The following is a 17,087-nucleotide window of genomic DNA, read 5'->3' as shown; positions in this document are numbered from 1 at the left end:
AGCAATCTCAACAATCCCAAATCTTATTATAGAATTGATCTGCGGTCACAGGAGAAATTAATGCAAGAGAATGGTTCATACATCATTCATAAAATGGCAGGGAGCTAAGTGATTGATTATGCTCACCTTTCACTCTTGATACAACCAGGTCACCTTTTTCTCCTTTGCTGCCAGGTGGTCCTGAGGTACCAGGTTTTCCCTTGGTAAAAAATACGAGGAAAAAATCAGTTTAACTGTGACGGGTCAAAAGTTATTTGTATACATCTAACCTCTCTCTTCTTTCCTTCTAAATCACCTGCTCTAGATTCTAGTTTGGTACTGTTGATGTCATTCTCTTCCCCACCTTCCAAGGGGGGTCCTGCCTTACAAAACTGAGGTTCTTGAGCTGCACGTGAAAGCTGGTGGAATCTGAATAACGTCTGTGCCTGAGTCAACAGAAATGTATTACTGTCAGTTTCTTGGTTTTGGCAATGTACTACGGTTCTGTAAGATATTCATTGGAGGAAGCCGGGTGAAGTGTACATGGGACCTCTGGGTATGATTGTGCAACTTCTTGTGAGTCATAACATAAAAATTTATCTCAAAATAATTTATAATTAAAAAATTTAACTATCTTGAGTGTTGTAATGTAGAATTGGGAGGAAAGCAGGGGAGAGTTTAACCACAACAGCTGGCACTAGAGCAGAACACAGAGGTTTAGGAATGAATGTGATGAAAAACACTGTGATATTGTAGGACACTGATGAGCAAGAGGAGGCAATCTTTCTGTAATCCATGTATTTCCTCTGTATGGCAAGTAAACAACTAATTTTGGCCAATGGGCTCATCATCTTTTAACTTCAACACTGCTCTGAGACTGGACTATTTCAGTCATGGTTTTGTGTTACACATTATTAAATAGTAAGCCATATCAAAAATCTGTAATCCTACCTTTGGTATATTAGAATGACCAAGCATTACGGTAAACACAGTTATAGAAGCACTGTACATAGCTTAAGGTCACTAATCTGGTGACCTCAATGATCAAGAAACATAGACAAGAATTTGGAAGGAGGTAAAAATGACTGAGCAGACCACTTGCTTTGCTTACATAGATGCCACTTTGTCTTTTTTTCATACAATCTTAACAGCATGGTCAAGCAAGCTTAATTATCTTTTTAACTGGCCTCTATTAGTTCATGAGCAGTGAACTACAAAGGGGGGTAGAGGTACAAGTAGAGAAAGGACGATGGCAGCATCAAACAATAAGAGCAAAGAAAAAGCCTACAATGTATACAACAGGTATCAAAACTAAAGTGGACAAAATGGTTGGGAGCCATTTAATGTAGAGAAAATACAGCTCCACACACTACTCAATACTCCCATTCAGAGCACCACCTAAACGAGCTCCAGAGACGGGTGCGAACCTCGGTTATCAGCGCGGACACCAGAGACGGGCATGAGATGCTAAGGCTGCTGCTGCAGCCACCAAGAAGCCTGTGTGCGAGCACAGGTCACTCTCCACACCGCCCCTCCCGGGAGCCGGTGCAGCCCGCCACTGCCAGGCTCCCGTGATCCGGGGACAGCTTCCCCGGGAGAACACACGGCGCGCCTCGGGCTGCTGCAACGTCACGCCGGCCTCTGCTGCCGCAGGCTCGCCCCGCATCCGTACCCCTCCCTCTCCCTGACCTGAGTGAGCCAGAGCCCCCAGATCAGCTGCTCCTTTAACCCCCTCCTGTCTGAGCGGGGAACAGATGCCAGAGGGCAACCTACACGCAGAGGACGGGCAAAATCCAAAGTTGAACCCCAGGAGCTGTGCAAACAAAGAAGAGAAGGGGAAATCTCTCCCAGCAGCCTCAGGAGCAGCAGATTAAATCTCCACAATCATCTCTGGAATACCAGAATAGACAACGAATCAACCCAAAATTGAGGCAGTGGACTTTGGGAGCAAGTGTAGACTTGGGGTTTGTTCTCTGCATCTAATTTGTTTCTGGTTTTATGTTTATCTTAGTTTAGTATTTAGAGCTTATTATCATTGCTGGATTTGTTTATTGATTTGGTTGCTCTCTTCCTTTTTTTAATTTATATATATATATATTTTTTCCTTTCTCTCTTTTTGTGAGGGTGTAAGCGTATGCTTCTTTGTGTGATTTTGTCTGTATAGCTTTGCTTTTACCATTTGTCCTAGGGTTCTGTCCGTCCGTTTTTTTTTTTTTAGTATAGTTTTGAGTGCTTGTTATCATTGGTGGATTTGTTTCTTAGTTTGGTTGCTCTCTTCTTTCTTTCTTTCTTTTTTTATTACTTTTTAATTTTTTTATTTTTAATAATTTTTTAATTTAATAACTTTATTTATTTATTTATTTATTTTATTTATTTTTTTCTCACTTTTCTTCTGAGCCAAGTGGCTGACAGGGTCTTGGTGCTCCAGCCAGGTGTCAAGCTTGAGCCTCTGAGGTGGGAGAGCTGACTTCAGGACACTGGTCCACCAGAGACCTTCCAGCCCTACATAATATCAAATGGCAAAAGCTCTCCCAGAGATCTCCATCCCAACACTAAGACCCAACTCCACTGGACAACCAGGAAGTTACAGAGCTATGCCAAACAACTAGCAAGATAGGAACACAACACCACCTATTAGCAGAGAGGCTGCCTAAAATCATAATAAGTTCACAGACACCCCAAAACACACCACACCACCGGATGCTGTCCGGCCCACCAGAAAGACAAGATATCCAGCCTCATCCACCAGAACACAGGCACCAGTCCCCTCCACCAGGAAGCCTACACAACCCACTGAACCAACCTTAGCCACTGGAGGCAGACACCAAAAACAACGGGAACTACAAACTTGCAGCCTGCGCAAAGGAGAACCCAAACACAGTAAGTTAAGCAAAATGCGAAGACAGAGAAACACACAGCAGATGAAGGAGCAAGGTAAAAACCCACTAAGACCAAACAAATGAAGAGGAAATAGGCAGTCTACCTGAAAAAGAATTCAGAGTAATGATAGTAAAGATATCCAAATTCTTGGAAATAGAATGGAGAAAATACAAGAAACGTTTAACAAGGACACAGAAGAACTAAAGAGCAAACAAACAATGATGAACAGCACAATAAATGAAATTAAAAATTCTCTAGAAGGAATCAATAGCAGAATAAGTGAGGCAGAAGAATGGATAAGTGACCTGGAAGATAAAATAGTGGAAATAACTACTGTAGAGTAGAATAAAGAAAAAAGAATGAAAAGAATTGAGGACAGTCACAGAGACCTCTGGGACAACATTAAACACACCAACATTCGAATTATAGGGGTCCCAGAAGAAGAAGGGAAAAAAAGGGACTGAGAAAATATTTGAAGAGATTATAGCTGAAAACTTCCCTAATATGGGAAAGGAAAGAGTCAATCAAGTCCAGGAAGCACAGAGAGTCCCATACAGGATAAATCCAAGGAGAAACACGCCAAGATATATATTAACCAAACTATCAAAAATTAAATACAATGAAAAAATATTAAAAGCAGCAAGGGAAAAGCAACAAATAACATACAAGGGAACCCCCATAAGGTTAACAGCTGATTTTTCAGCAGAAGCTCTGCAAGCCAGAAGGGAGTGGCAGGACATATTTAAAGTGATGAAAGGGGAAAACCTACAACCAAGATTACTCTACCCAGCAAGGATCTCATTCACATTCGATGGAGAAATTAAAACCTTTACAGACAAGCAAAAGCTAAGAGAATTCAGCACCACCAAACCAGCTTTACAACAAATGCTAAAGGAACTTCTCTAGGCAGGAAACACAAGAGAAGGAAAAGACCTACAATAACAAACCCAAAACAATTAAGGAACATACATATCGATAATTACCTTAAATGTAAATGGATTAAATGCTCCAACCAAAAGACATAGACTGGCTGAATGGATACAAAAACAAGACCCGTATATATGCTGTCTACAAGAGACCCACTTCAGACCTAGCAACACATACAGACTGAAAGTGAGGGGATGGAAAAAGATATTCCATGCAAATGGAAATCAAAAGAAAGCTGGAGTAGCAATTCTCATATCAGACAAAATAAACTTTAAAATAAAGACTATTAAAAGAGACAAAGAAGGACACTATATAATGATCAAGGGATCGATCCAAGAGGAAGGTATAACAATTGTAAATATTTATGCAACCAACATAGGAGCACCTCAATACATAAGGCAAATACTAACAGCCATAAAAGGGGAAATCAACAGTAACACAATCATAGTAGGGGACTTTAACACCCCACTTTCACCAATGAACAGATTATCCAAAATGAAAATAAATAAGGAAACACAAGCTTTAAATGATACATTAAAAAAGTGGACTTAATTGATATTTATAGGACGTCCCATCCAAAAACAACAGAATACACTTTCTTCTCAAGTGCGCATGGAACATTCTCCAGGATAGATCATATCTTGGGTAACAAATCAAGCCTTGGTAAATTTAAGAAAATTGAAATCATATCAAGTATCGTTTCCAACCACAACATTATGAGACTAGATATTGATTACAGGAAAGAAATCTGTAAAAAAATACAACACATGGAGGCTAAACAATACACTACTAAATAACCAAGAGATCACTGAAGAAATCGAAGAAGACATTAAAAAATACTTAGAAACAAATGACAATGAAAACACGATGACTGAAAACCTATGGGATGCAGCAAAAGCAGTTCTAAGAGGGAAGCTTATAGCAATAGAATGGTACCTCAAGAAACAAGAAACATCTCAAATAAACAAAATAACCTTACACCTAAAGCAATTAGAGAAAGAAGAACAAAATATCCCCAAAGTAAGCAGAAGGAAAGAAATCATAAAGATCACATCAGAAATAAATGAAAAAGAAGTGAAGGAAACAACAGGAAAGATCAATAAAGCTAAAAGCTGGTTCTTTGAGAAGATAAAATTGATAAACCATTAGCCAGACTCATCAAGAAAAAAAGGGAGAAGACTCAAATCAGTAAAATTAGAAAGGAAAAAGGAGAAGTAACAACTGACAATGCAGAAATACAAAGGATCATGAGATATTACTACAAGCAACAATATGCTAATAAAATGGACAACCTGGAAGAAATGGACAAATTCTTAGAAAAGCACAACCTTCTGAGACTGAACCAGGAAGAAATAGAAAATATAAACAGACCAATCACAAGCACTGAAATTGAAACTGTGATTACGAATCTTCCAACAAACAAAAGGCCAGGACCAGATGGTTTCACAGGTGAATTCTATCAAACATTTAGAGAAGAGCTAACACCTGTCCTTGTCAAACTCTTCCAAAATATAGCAGAGGGAGGAACACTCTCCAACTCATTCTACGAGGCCACCATCACCCTGATAACAAAACCAGAAAAAGATGTCACAAAAAAAGAAAACTGCAGGCCAATATTACCGATGAACATAGATGCAAAAATCCTCAACAAAATGCTAGCAAACAGAATCCAACAGCACATTAAAAGGATCATACACCATGATCAAGTGGGGTTTATCCCAAGAATGCAAGGATTCTTCAATATACGCAAGTCAATCAATGTGACACACCATATTAACAAATTGAAGGAGAAAAGCCATATGATCATCTCAACAGATTCAGAAAAAACTTTTGACAAAATTCAACACCCATTCATGATAAAAACCCTCCAGAATATAGACATAGAAGGAACTTACCTCAACATAATAAAGGCCATATATGACAAACCCACAGCCAGCATCTTTCTCAGTGGTGAAAAACTGAAACCATTTCCTCTAAAATCAGGAACTAGACATGGTTACTATTATTCAACATAGTTTTGGAAGTTTTAGCCACAGCAATCAGAGAAGAAAAAGAAATAAAAGGAATCCAAATCAGAAAAGAAGTAAAACTGTCACTGTTTTCAGATGACATGATACTATACATAGAGAATCCTAAAGATGCTACCAGAAAACTACTAGAGCTAATCAATGAGTTTGCTAAAGTAGCAGGATACAAAATTATGCACAGAAATCTCCTGCATTCCTATACACTAATGATGAAAAATCTGAAAGAGAAATTAAGGAAACACTCCCATTTACCATTGCAACTAAAAGAATAAAATATCTAGGAATAAACCTACCTAAGGAGACAAAAGGCCTTTATGCAGAAAACTACAAGACACTGATGAAAGAAATTAAAGATGATACAAACAGATGGAGAGATATACCATGTTCTTGGACTGGAAGAATCAACATTGTGAAAATGACTATACTACCCAAAGCAATCTACAGATTCAATGCAATCCCTATCAAACTACCACTGGCATTTTTCACAGAACTAGAACAAAAATTTTACAATTTGTATGGAAACACAAAAGACCCCGAATAGCCAAAGCAATCTTGAGAAAGAAAAACGGAGCTGGAGGAATCAGGCTCCCTGACTTCAGGTGATACTACAAAGCTACAGTAATCAAGACAGTTTGGTACTGGCACAAAAACAGAAATATAGATCAATGGAACAGGATAGAAATCCCAGAGATAAACCCACGCACATATGGTCACCCTATCTTTAAAGGAGGCAAGAATATACAATAGAGAAAAGACAGCCTCTTCAATAAGTGGTGTTGGGAAAACTGGACAGCTACATGTAAAAGAATGAAATTAGAACACTCCCTAACACCATGCACAAAAATAAACTCAAATTGGATTAAAGACCTAAATGTAAGACCAGACACTATAAAACTCTTAGAGGAAAACATAAGCAAAACACTCTATGACATAAATCACAGCAAAATCCTTTTTGCCCCACCTCCTAGAGAAATGGAAATAAAAACAAAAATAAACAAATGGGACCTAATGAAACTTAAAAGATTTTGCACAGCAAAGGAAAATATAAACAAGACGAAAAGACAACCCTCAGAATGGGAAAAAATATTTGCAAACCAAGCAATTGACAAAGGATTAATCTCCAAAATATACAAGCACCTCATGCAGCTCAATATCAAAAAAACAAACAACCCAATCTAAAAATGGGCAGAAGACCTAAACAGACATTTCTCCAAAGAAGATATACAGATTGCCAACAAACACATGAAAGGATGCTCAACATCACTAATCATTAGAGAAAGGCAAATCAAAACTACAATGAGGTATCACCTCACACCATTCAGAATGGCCATTATCAAAAAATCTACAAACATTAAATGCTGGAGAGAGTGTGCAGAAAAGGGAACCCTCTTGCACTGTTGGTGGGCATGTAAATTGATACAGCCACTATGGAGAACAGTATGGAGTTTCCTTAAAAAACTAAATATAGAACTACCATATGACCCAGCAATCCCACTACTGGGCATATACCCTGAGAAAACCATAATTCGAAAAGAGTCATGTACCACAATGTTCATTGCAGTTCTATTTACAATAGCCAAGACATGGAAGGAATCTAAGTGTCCATCAACAGATGAATGGATAAAGAAGATGTGGCACGTATATACGATGGAATATTACTCATCCATAAAAAAAAACCAAATTGAGTTATTTGTAGTGACGTGGATGGACCTAGAGACTATCATACAGAGTGAAGTAAGTCAGAAAGAGAAAAACAAATACCGTATGCTAACACATATATATGGAATCTAAGAAAAAAAAAAGTTTCTGAAGAACCTAGGGGGAGGACAGGAATAAAGAGGCAGATGTAGAGAATGGACTTGAGGATACGGGGAGGGGGAAGGGTAAGCTCGGACAAAGGGCGACAGTGGCAGAGACATATATATACACTACCAAACGTAAAATAGATAGCTAGTGGGAAGCAGCCGCATAGCACAGGGAGATCAGCTCGGTGCTTTGTGACCACCTAGAGGGGTGGGATAGGGAGGGTGGGAGGGAGGGAGACGCAAGAGGGAGGAGATATGGGGATATATGTATATGTATAGCTGATTCACTTTGTTATACAGCAGAAACGAACACACCATTGTAAAGCAATTATACTCCAATAAAGAGGTTAAAAAAAAATACACAACAACAAAATCTCAGCAGCCACAAGAAGTCTTCTCTGCCGGGCATGTACTAGTTATTTTATACACAGTCTAGATCAGGGACTTCAACCGTAGATGCCCACTGCGGGGCCATGCTCTTCCAAAAAGCAGGCGAGAGAGCATGGTGGAGACTCGAGCCCCCAGACCTCCTCAGCTTCCGGCAGTGGTGGGGATCCATTGACCTGTGCTAATGAGCTTCCAATTTCTCAAGGTCAGCCGTAAACATATTAATAATACAAAAACAAACACTGTGAGGACAAAATGAAACACGCTGGAGGTTCAGATTTAGTCCATGGCAGTTTGTGACCTTTGGTTTGCGCTGCAACTCCTCAGGGGCAGTGACCCTGGCCATCTGGTTCACTGGTGTGTACTTTGTAGCTCTCAGAATATACTGTTGAATTGAATTCTTACCAACAAACTTGTAGAACAGGTGTTGCTATATCCATCTTACAGGAACACCACAGAGCTCACAAATGTCAGAGTTGGGATTTGAAGCTTGGTCCATGTGCTCCTAAGCCCTACGCCTTGCAATAGAGCGTCGTGGTGGCAAACCCCCATCCTGGGAACTGCTCTCAGGCTAAGGCAATGAATACAAGGCTTTGGTCCAACCACAGAAAAAATTGCAAAGAACTTAAACCTACTTTTCTGTTTTCTACTTTCCCACATATCTGTGGCTTCTGGGGCCAGGGACCAGCAGAGAGAGATGTACGGCGGAGTGAGAGCACCCAAGAATGCTTGTCTGTGGGTCCTTCAAGATCTCTCTTTCTGTCCATCCCTCCCTCCCTCCTTTCCTTTCCTGTGCCCCATGGTATGAACTTGGTCCCTAACTATGATCACAGTGAGATGAATTTAGTACAGAGAAGTCATATGGACAGAATCATACACAGAACAGAGACATCAGAAATACGGCCAGTTTAATGCAACATTGTAAATCAACTATACTCTAATTTAAGATAAAAATTTTTTTAAATTAAGAGGTAAGCCCTGGAGCAACTGAATTAGATAAACCTCCGCCAGGATAACCCTGGCTGAACTAGTAATCCGCACTCCAAGATGTTAGCTCTGAGAAGAAACTCAATGTGAAGGAAGAAAAATATTTTAGAGCCAATAAAACCTTCATTATGAAGATTAAGTAACAACATAAAAAAATAACTATGGGACTTCCCTGGTGGCGCAGTGGTTAAGAATCCACCTGCCAGTGTAGGGGACACAGGTTCCAGCCCTGGTCTGGGAAGATCCCACATGCCGCGGAGCAACTAAGCCCGTGTGCCACAACTACTGAGCCTGAGCTCTAGAGCCCGTGAGCCATAACTACTGAGCCTGTGTGCTGCAACTACTGAAGCCCACGTGCTTAGAGCCCATGCTCCACAACAAGAGATGCCGCCGCAATGAGAAGCCCGTGCACCGCAACGAAGAGTACCCCCGCTCGCGGCAACTAGAGAAAGCCCATGCACAGCAACGAAGACCCAACGCAGCCAAAAATAAGTTTAAAAAAAGATTGTTTCAAAAAATAAAAAATTTAAAAATGACTATAAAAAGTTGAATTAAAGAAGCAGACAATAAAATGCAGCCTACTTAATATTGATAATTACAATTATGTTTATTCAACATACGCATATTAAGGACCTAACTTCTCGTTGAGTTGACAAGGTTGGTGCAGGAAGAGCTTAACCATCACCCTCACTTAAGGCTCTCAGACTGGAACCTTATTTTCATGAGATTTCCTGGGGAAAATGGAAAAGAGTGCACAGGGGCTGATGGTTAGGCTCCTGGCCACCCCAGGATTAAGCCCCTGTAATAAGGGCTGTCTCCAGCCTCCAGGGGAGTGCCCCCGGGGGCAGTGATTTTATTCTGAGGGACCGCTCTGCCTCAGCCCGAGTCACTTGGAATGGTCCCTTGGAATGGTCAGCAAATAGAAGTCACCGCAAGATCTCATGCATCCTCTGGCACGAAATATCACGTAAACTCTGACGAAGCCAATATCTACAGCTCCACCCGATCTCTCATCTGGATTCTTCACTTGAATATCATCCCACAGCCTACTTGAGACCTCCACCTGCTTGTCTAATCGGCACCCCAAACTTAAAATGTGCCCGACAGCACTGCTTCCTTTCCTACCCCCCACGCCTGCTCCTCACACTGTCTGCCCATCTTGGCTCCATCCTTTACTTCTCTGCTTTTCATATCCCACATCCAGCCTCACAGCCAGTCTGCTGGCCCTATGGTCAAAATATACCCAGAATCTGACCACTTCCCGTCACAACCAACAGTAATAGGTACACTTGTCCGCCATCATATTTCACCAGGATTACTGCAGCAATAGCCCAGCTAAATCTCCCTACTTCTTCCCTTGTCTCCTCTGGTCTGTTCGTAACGAAGCTACCTGAGTGATCCAATTAAAACTACTGTCAGACTCCTCTCTCCTTAAAACTCTCCACTGGCTGCTCCATGTCATCCAGAGTACAAGCTCGAAGCCAACCCACCTACAACGCTCCATGCTCTGCAACCCCTCCTAACCTTCAGCCATTTAACTTCATGTCTGCTCTGTCCCTCACTCTCTCCACGCAAGCCACACCAGATGGTGATGGCCTTTATTGCCATTGGCCATACTCTATATTCACCCGTCTATCTGTTATATGGTGTATGTCCTCCCAACAGAGTAGAGGTCCCAGGAGGGCAGAGATAGTGTTCTGGTCCCTGCTGTATCCCCAGCACCTGGAATAGTACCTGGAACATAGTAGGTGCTCAATAAATATTAGTTGACTGAACAAATGAATGAATAATGAATGACTGAATGAATAAATGAAAGGATAGAGATGATTTTTTGTCATGAATATACTTATAGATTCAATACAATATATATATCACTATAAATTGGAGAGAGGTACAATTGAATTCTATCTCTATCAGTCTCTTTTAACTAGAAAGATTGATACTGGGGAGAGTTACTTACTGGTGGCCCTGGAGATCCTCTGGCACCAGGAAGGCCTGGGTAACCTTTTTCTCCAAGCCGCCCAGGGAGTCCCAAGTCTCCTTTACTCCCTTGCCTCCCAGGAAGTCCTGGAGGGCCAGGTGGGCCTGAGGGACAAGGCTGGCAGGCACAGAGCCCTGTGCTTCCTAGACAGAGGATAAAAGGCAGCTTTGTCAAATTTCCTGAATGAAATCCCAATAAAGTCTTTACTATACAAAACCAATAGTGCGAATAAGAACAAAAAGGGTCTGATGTGCACAATTCTTATCACAGACAACTGATAACATGTGATGTGGAGAGCACAGGGCATGACCTGGGGGTAGCTATGGTCTATGTGGGTGGACATATCATTTCCAGAAAAATGGGGTGTTCTGTGTCTTAATAAACTCAAACTGACAAAATCTAGGGGAAAAGCCGATGTCTGATTCTACGGAAGAAACTTTGAAAATAAGAAAGTTTCTAATTTTTAAAAGTTCAGAAGTCTCATTTGGTTCCTACTAAAAAAAAAGGCTCTTAATTTGGTTCCTGCTGAAAAAACAACAACAACAACAAAATTGGTTAGAGCATAAACTCTGGGCATCTAAAGAATCCAAACAATATGTTAAGAGGGATTATTAATTGTATTGCATGTTACAGCTACTAATTCACTACAATGCATTTTCTAATCATCAGGACCTTTAGTTTAAAAAAATGCCTTTAGGATAGTCAAACTCCTCAGCTCTCATACCCACCTGACTCAGTTGGTCAAAAAGGCACCAAACAATTTAGGGTGTAGAAACATAGAGCTATAGGGATTTGATGAGTCTGGGAAAGATGGGACCCACAGAGAGAAACCAAAGTAAAGATCAATACTGTCCTATCTCTGCTTTTTTCAAGGAATTGAGAGGATCCTGTGGAAAAAGTCATCACTTTGAGGCAAATTTCATGGCAGGTAAGTGTCTCCTTTATACTGTAAGATATGGATTTGACTTTTTGGTAAGTTCTAATCACATCACAAGCACACAGTGAGTTAAGTACTCACAGGGGTAACTAAGGTGAGTGAAAAATCTAAATGAAATGCCACATTGTACATTTCATAATGCCTCCCAATCCTCCATATGTTGTTTTCTAGAAATTCTACTTTGATGCATACTTGCCTTTTTCTCCTTTTGAGCCTCTTCTTCCTGGAGGACCCACTTTGCCTTTTATTCCTTGTGGTCCAGGAGGCCCAGCACTACAATATACAACTTTCCAGTGGAAAAGGGGGCGGGCAGAGAGAATCACACAATTTTTGTGAACATCTGATATAGAACATCTGATATAGATCTGATATAGAACAAGTAGAGCTTGGTGTGTTCGCATTCACACCATCCCCTCAACACCATTCTTTCTTCCATTCCTTTCTTATGATTCTTTCTCTCTGCTATAAGAATATGTATACAAATAGACCATACAATTGTCACAGCAAGCTTCTGTTACCATAACCATTGATAACACTATCCCTAATCTCAGCCCTAATTTAGTGGGTTGCAGAGCAAAGTAGTGGATAATAAAACAAACAAATATACCAAAACAAAACAAATAAACAAAAAACTAAAAGTAAGTATATGGCAAATATATTTTTCCCCTTCAATTATCAATAATTACCTAATAAAGAAAGCATAAAGCAGAGTTTGTAAAGCAAAAATTCAGAGACATCTGATTAAAAATGATAGATAAAATGCAATAAGTTCCTTGTCTCCCCAGTATACCCAAATACCAGTAAGATAACAGACAGTAAAAGAATATTATAAAAAGGTATAATCTTTCAAGACAAAGAAAAAGAGAAACAAAAGCAAAAAAAAAAGTAAAAAGATTTAGCAGACCTTAAAAAGCTGAATTCCAAGCAGGCTGTGGGGAAAGCAGAAAAAGAACACAATTTACCTAGGAAATCTCTTCCAAAGTTCAAGAATTGGTACCTCTGAAGTAGAATGACAGTGAGACCCCAAACAGGATGATTGGTCAAAGAAGCAGCTAAATAGTAAGAACACCTTCTCAAAAACTGCAGCAGGAAAAAACAAACCCCCTCAAAACTGGAGGAAACAGACAATGCAGTAAGAAGAAATCTTTAAAATAAACTATATAGTTTAAAAAGCAGACAAGGGAAGGCATTTCATTCCCAAAACAGAAACAGGCTGCTGCAAAAAGAAACATTAAAAGGGAACAACAAAAAAGAGAGAGAGAGAGAAAACAACAGCAACAACAAAATCCTCAGAAATTTTAAAAAAATGGTTATGAAAGCAGAAATTTAAAAATTCAGGAGCAGACTTGGAAGATGGAGTTGAGGAAGTCTACCAGAAAGCGTTACAGAAAAATAAAAAGGTGAAAAATAATAGAGTGAAGATTTGAAAAGCAGACATGTAGGACTGATTCTCTAACAGACAAATATATTGAGTCCAGAAATAGAATACAGGGGGAAAAAAGGAGGACAAAATATCTTCAAAGAAATACTTCAAGGGCTTCCTTGGCGGCGCAGTGGTTAAGAATCCGCCTGCCAATGCAGGGGACAGGGGTTCGAGCCCTGGTCTGGGAAGAACCCACATGCCACGGAGCAACTAAGCCTGTGTGCCACAACTACTGAGCCTGAGCTCTAGAGCCCGCGAGCCACAACTACTGAGACCGCGAGCCACAACTACTGAAGCCCATGTGCCTAGAACCCGTGATCCAAAACAAGAGAAGCCACCTCAATGAGAAGCCTGTGCACCGCAATGAAGAGTAGCCCCCGCTCGCTGCAACTAGAGAAAGTCCGAATGCAGCAATGAAGACCCAACACAGCCAAAAATAAATGAATAAAATAAATACATTAAAAAAAAAGAAATACTTCAAGAAATTTTTCCAGAAATGAAGGATTTGTGTTAAATTGCTCCTAGTGCCTGCAAATGTACCCACACAGAGGTAAATCACAGTGAAATTTAAGGACATTGAAAACAAAGGAGAATTCCTATTAGCTTTCAATAAGAAAGGAGATTTTAAACAAAGAATCAAGTATCTAAAGGTTACTGGACTTCTCAGTAACAGCACTAAAAAGCAATGGAAAATGCCTTCAAAAACCTGGAGGAAAAATTATTCCAATCTAGAATTTTATATTCAACCAAACTATCAATCAAATTCCACAGTAGAATAAAGGTATTTCAAACAGTGAAGATACCCCAAATATACACATTTTCTCACAAAGTATAATGAGTAAACCATTAGAAGAAATATATGAGTTGTGGAAACAAAGGGACCCAGAGAGACAGAGAGTCAGAGAGACAGAGACAGACAGAGAGATAGAGACAGAGAATTCCTAGGATAATGGTGAAGGAAGATCTCCAGGCAGTGTCTCAGCATCAGCTTTTAAAATTGCAACCTGACCTAATTTAAACAGGTCAAAAAGCGCCAGATGAGATTTATTCAAAGAGATAATACTAGTAATGAGTTAAAATGTATGATTAAGAGATGTATACAATTCCAGATAGTTTGAGGTTGAATTAGCAATAAGTATATTGAAAACCAAGCAAACACACAAAGATATGACAATTATTACCAAACTGTTATGCTGGGGAAGTAGTATCATATATTATTATATGGCTAAACTGGTGAATATCATTTATATAACCCTTCTGTGTAAACACTGCATATTTATTTAACTAAAATTATGACGATAACTATATTGATAGGTTGTAGGAGTGGAAAATGGCACATGTGTGGTGGGTGGGGAAGAGGTGAATTCACCCGCTACAGAGGCAAGTCAATAGATAATGCACAAACTGAAAAATTAAGAAATAAGTATTCAACAAGTATGTTGAATGGCAATATAGAGGCCAATACCAAGAGATCCAGCTAATTGTGGGGAAAATATTGCCCCTGGGGAGGAAGGAATAGGAGAAGGGGTTGCCTGGGATGGCAGTTTTTTCACAAAAGGCTTTGTAGAGCTGTTTGACTCTTAAGCCAGGTCCATACATAACTCTCTAAAAATGACAACTACATTTAAAAAACAAAAATTGTGTTAATTTACAACATTCTATCATCATACTTAAATTCCCACCCAAATATTTTCACATAATTTAAGTGACGTGGTAGTCCAACATCAGTTTACTTTTTTGTATTATTGATACTACTAACTTGGCTTTTGAAATATTAGATCACTTTTTTAAAATTTGGAAAGTCACATTTTCTGAATGATACTGCAAATATCACACGCAACATAAATGCTAGTGAATGTGAATGAAGAGCACTTTACCATCTGATCCTGGAGGTCCTGGCAACCCTGGCACTCCAGGCAAGCCAGGTGGTCCCTGGTTGCCTGGTTTTCCTGGAGCAGAATCAGCTCTCCCAGGAACACCAGCTGCCCCTGGAAATCCTGGATGACCAGAAGACCCTCGTGGCCCAGGGGGTCCCATCATGCCTCCAAGAGAAATCAAGAATGAAAACCACACATACTCTCAGATTACATTTTTCTGTAGAAGAAATCAAAATCAGTACATTCTTCTTAGGCTGTGGAATTTTTTTAAGGAAAAAAAATGTAGTTAAAAAATAACTGAATATCCCAGCTGTCAGAAAGCCTCACCTCCTTTGAAACAAGCACACAAGTGGTAATAAAGGTTTAGGGAATCAGATTTCCTTACCTTTTTGTCTATTCTTTAGGATTATTGGAAAAGAAATATATATTATTTAATTAAAATTATTTTTAAAAATTTCCACTTTGATAACTTGATAAAAAATAACCTGAATAAACACATTAGCATATATAGTGAATTAAAATATGCACTCACAGAAAGACAAATACTGTATGATATCACTTACATGTGGAATTTAAAAAAAAAACAACTAGTGAAAATAACAAAAAAGAAGCACATTCACAGATATAGAGAACAAACTAGTGGTTACTAGTGGGGAGAGAGAAGGGGGAGGGGCAAAATAAGGGTAGGAGATTAAGAGGTACAAACTATTACGTATAAAATAAGCTATAAGGACATACTGTAAAACAAGCGGAGTATAGCCAATATTTTATAATAACTATAAATGGAGCATAACCTTTAAAAATTGTGAATCACTATATTGTACACCTGTAACACATAATACTGTACATCAACTATAGTTCAACAAAAAATTTAAAAAATAAGAAAAAACTAAATAAGGTAATACATTAAATCATGTAGATAGGTACCTGGCATATCATTTTAAGCTGTTTATTTTTATAATTATCATTGACTAGTAGAATTTAATGAGAAAACTGGTGCTGCCTTTTAGATACTAAACTGTAATATTTGGATATGCTTGAGATATGCTTACATGGAGACAGTCTTCTAATCTTTTACACCAAATTAGCACAGCCAAAAAAAAAATGAGACTCACATAATTACCTATGTAGATGTAAAATACTATAACCACTTAGGTTTGTGGAAAAGCAAAGAGGTGCTAGGTTTGAACCTGGCCTCTCCCTCTCCAGCCACAGGTACTTAAGTAGGTTATTTAACTTATTTAATCCTCTATATCTTCCTCAGAGGCTTGTAATGAAGATTAAATAAAATAATCCACATAAGGAGCTTACTGCAATATCTGGCATGTTCTCAGTGAATGACTGGATGTTCAGTGTGTTTACAGGAGGTCAAAGTAATGCAGCAGCAGCTAAATCCTGCTTCCCCTTGACATGCTACTTCCCCCTCGCTGGTGGCTTTGGCTTCAAGACAGCTGGAAGCCTTGGTGTGAGAGTGACCATTACTCCTAGCTGCTTCTTCCTAAGCATGCCTGATTCCAGGATCTCTCTGTGGAAGACTGACATTATCAAAGATGGCGCCATGGTAGCTCTAGTCCCTCAAGCTCTTGTAGAACCTTGACGCTCCCCTAGCAAGAGGTGGAATGTTCCCCTTCCCTTCAATGTACCAGCCTTTTGTGGTTGTTTGGACTAATGAAGTATGGCGGGAGTGACACGATATGGTTTCCAAGGCCAGATTATTAAAGAAGATTCAGCTTCTTCCTTGTAAGCGAAATGCTTGGACTGGAGTCCTGAGGCACCACAGAAGCAATATCACTGCTCGGAAGCCACCATGCTGCAAGGAAGCCTAAATTAAGCACAGAGTCACACAGAGAGGCTTGAGACTATATGAGAAATGAAGG

The 17,087-nt window shown here is 39.5% G+C and overlaps 1 protein-coding gene across 1 annotated transcript in view; it reads right to left on the bottom strand.

Moving 5' to 3' along the window:
- Positions 1 to 17,087, bottom strand: part of COL4A4 (collagen type IV alpha 4 chain) — a 139,428-nt gene that overhangs the window by 56,423 nt on the left and 65,918 nt on the right. Inside the window, exons 20-23 of the mRNA XM_068544321.1 lie at positions 15,211 to 15,375; positions 12,103 to 12,196; positions 10,953 to 11,112; positions 127 to 199 (exon numbers count right to left, since the gene is read on the bottom strand). Coding sequence (XP_068400422.1) covers positions 127 to 199; positions 10,953 to 11,112; positions 12,103 to 12,196; positions 15,211 to 15,375 — 492 coding nt within the window. The remainder of the gene's footprint in view (positions 1 to 126; positions 200 to 10,952; positions 11,113 to 12,102; positions 12,197 to 15,210; positions 15,376 to 17,087) is intronic.

Source organism: Eschrichtius robustus, chromosome 5 (genome assembly GCF_028021215.1).
Source record: "Eschrichtius robustus isolate mEscRob2 chromosome 5, mEscRob2.pri, whole genome shotgun sequence".
NCBI classification, from domain to species: Eukaryota; Metazoa; Chordata; class Mammalia; order Artiodactyla; family Eschrichtiidae; genus Eschrichtius; species Eschrichtius robustus.
This window is presented reverse-complemented; position numbering and strand designations above follow the sequence as displayed.